The 1,737-nt window shown below is 47.8% G+C and overlaps 1 protein-coding gene across 1 annotated transcript in view; it reads left to right on the top strand.

Moving 5' to 3' along the window:
• Nucleotides 1–1,432: 1,432 nt before the first annotated feature.
• The window catches only part of Ly6g5c (lymphocyte antigen 6 family member G5C), a 3,822-nt gene continuing 3,517 nt past the window's right edge, over nt 1,433–1,737 (top strand). Inside the window, exon 1 of the mRNA XM_021150108.1 lies at nt 1,433–1,568. Coding sequence (XP_021005767.1) covers nt 1,448–1,568 — 121 coding nt within the window. The 5' untranslated portion in view covers nt 1,433–1,447. The remainder of the gene's footprint in view (nt 1,569–1,737) is intronic.

Below are 1,737 nucleotides of genomic sequence, written 5' to 3' on the forward strand. Positions count from 1 at the left end.
GCAGCTTCAGCCTCCCAGGTGCTGGAAGGATTGCTATATAACATTGTGACAATTTGCTCTTTTGTTTACTTGTGTCTTTCTTTTGTTTGTTTGGTTTTGTTTGTTTGGTTGGTTTTTTTTGAGACAGGGTTTCTCTGTGTAGCCCTGGCTGTCCTGGAACTCACTTTGTAGACCAGGCTGGCCTCAAACTCAAAAATCCACCTGCCTCTGCCTCCCAAGGGCTGGGATTAAAGGTGTGCACCACCATCGCCCAGCGCTCAGTCAAGTCTTAAAACCTGCAGTCCTCCTGAGCATCTGAGTAGCTGGAAAGACAGGCCAGTGCCAGTAGGCAGATTGGCTTCTACTCTTAACCCCTTCATTATCCAGTATGCAACAAAGGCAGAACTTTACAAAACATCTGGCCACATTACCTCTCTGTTTTAACCTTATGGGATTCATAGCCACTATGTCTCAAGATCTCCATGCCAGGATCCAGGTCAGAAACTTGTCTCTCCCAGCCTCCAGATTAGGATCACATGTGAGCCTTCCAATTCTGGATTGTAGTTCATTCCAGATATAGTCAAGTTGACAACCAGGAATAGCTACTACAACATGTATGTGCATACAGACAGACAGACACACAAACACACCAACTGGAAGGGGTCAGAGAGAGTGAGACCCAGCATGACCACTCACTGTCCTCGACTCTGGTTGCCATATGGCTGGTTCTCGAAAGTGTCTGTGGCTGTAACTTCCCTGCCAGGATGGACTGTGACCTGGAATAACAAGCTAAAATAAAATAGCCTCCTTTGTCGATCATGGTGGCACACGCCTTTAATCCCAGTACTCAGGAAACAGAAGCAGGTGGATCTCTGAGTTTGAGGCCAGCCTGGTCCATGGAGTAAGTTCTAGGACAGCCAGGTCTACACAGAGAAACCTTGTCTCAAAAAGTAATAATAATAACAATAATAACAACAATAATAATAATAAACTGGGCGTGGTGGCACATGCCTTTAATCCCAGCACTCGGGAGGCAGAGGCAGGCAGATTTCTGAGTTCGAGGCCAGCCTGGTCTCCAGAGTGAGTTCCAGGACAGCCAAGGGCCAAGGCTACACAGAGAAACCCTGTCTCGAAAAACCAATAAATAAATAAATAAATAAATAAATAAATAATGATGATGACAATGATATTAACATCAAAACATATAAATAAAAATAAACACTCCCCCTTCCCCTGGTTGCTTTTGTCAGGGTATTTTACGGAGCACCAGGAAGGGAAACAGACAGGACAAGTCCTTCTGCGTTCCTGCCTCCAGCCAGGATATTAGGCCCAGGGAGCTGTGGGTTGAGGACACTCTGCACTGCCTGTTCTGGTGCCGTTCTCCACCTCAGACTGGTGCCCCACTCCCTCCTCTTGGTCAGCCTCTCTCCAACCAATATAAGCCCAGGCTGGAGGCTGGAGAGAAGCCATGCTTTTTATGGCAGGCCCTGCAGCTAGCTGGTCCCTGAGGCCCCTGGGACTCCATGGCGTCCCCCAAGCCTTGTGTGCTGTCCTCTTAACAGTGCTGGTCATGAAGACCTTGGTTCTCGGTAAGTGGCTCCAGAGCAGTGGTTCCACCTTCTTTTTTTCTTTTCTTTTGGTTTTTCGGGACAGTGTTTTTTCTGTGTAGCCTTGGCTGTCCTGGAACTCACTCTGTAGACCAGGCTGGCCTCAAACTCAGAAATCCACCTGCCTCTGCCTCCCGAGTGCTGGGATTAA

The sequence above is a fragment of the Mus caroli genome, chromosome 17 (assembly GCF_900094665.2).
Source record: "Mus caroli chromosome 17, CAROLI_EIJ_v1.1, whole genome shotgun sequence".
Lineage (NCBI taxonomy): Eukaryota > Metazoa > Chordata > Mammalia > Rodentia > Muridae > Mus > Mus caroli.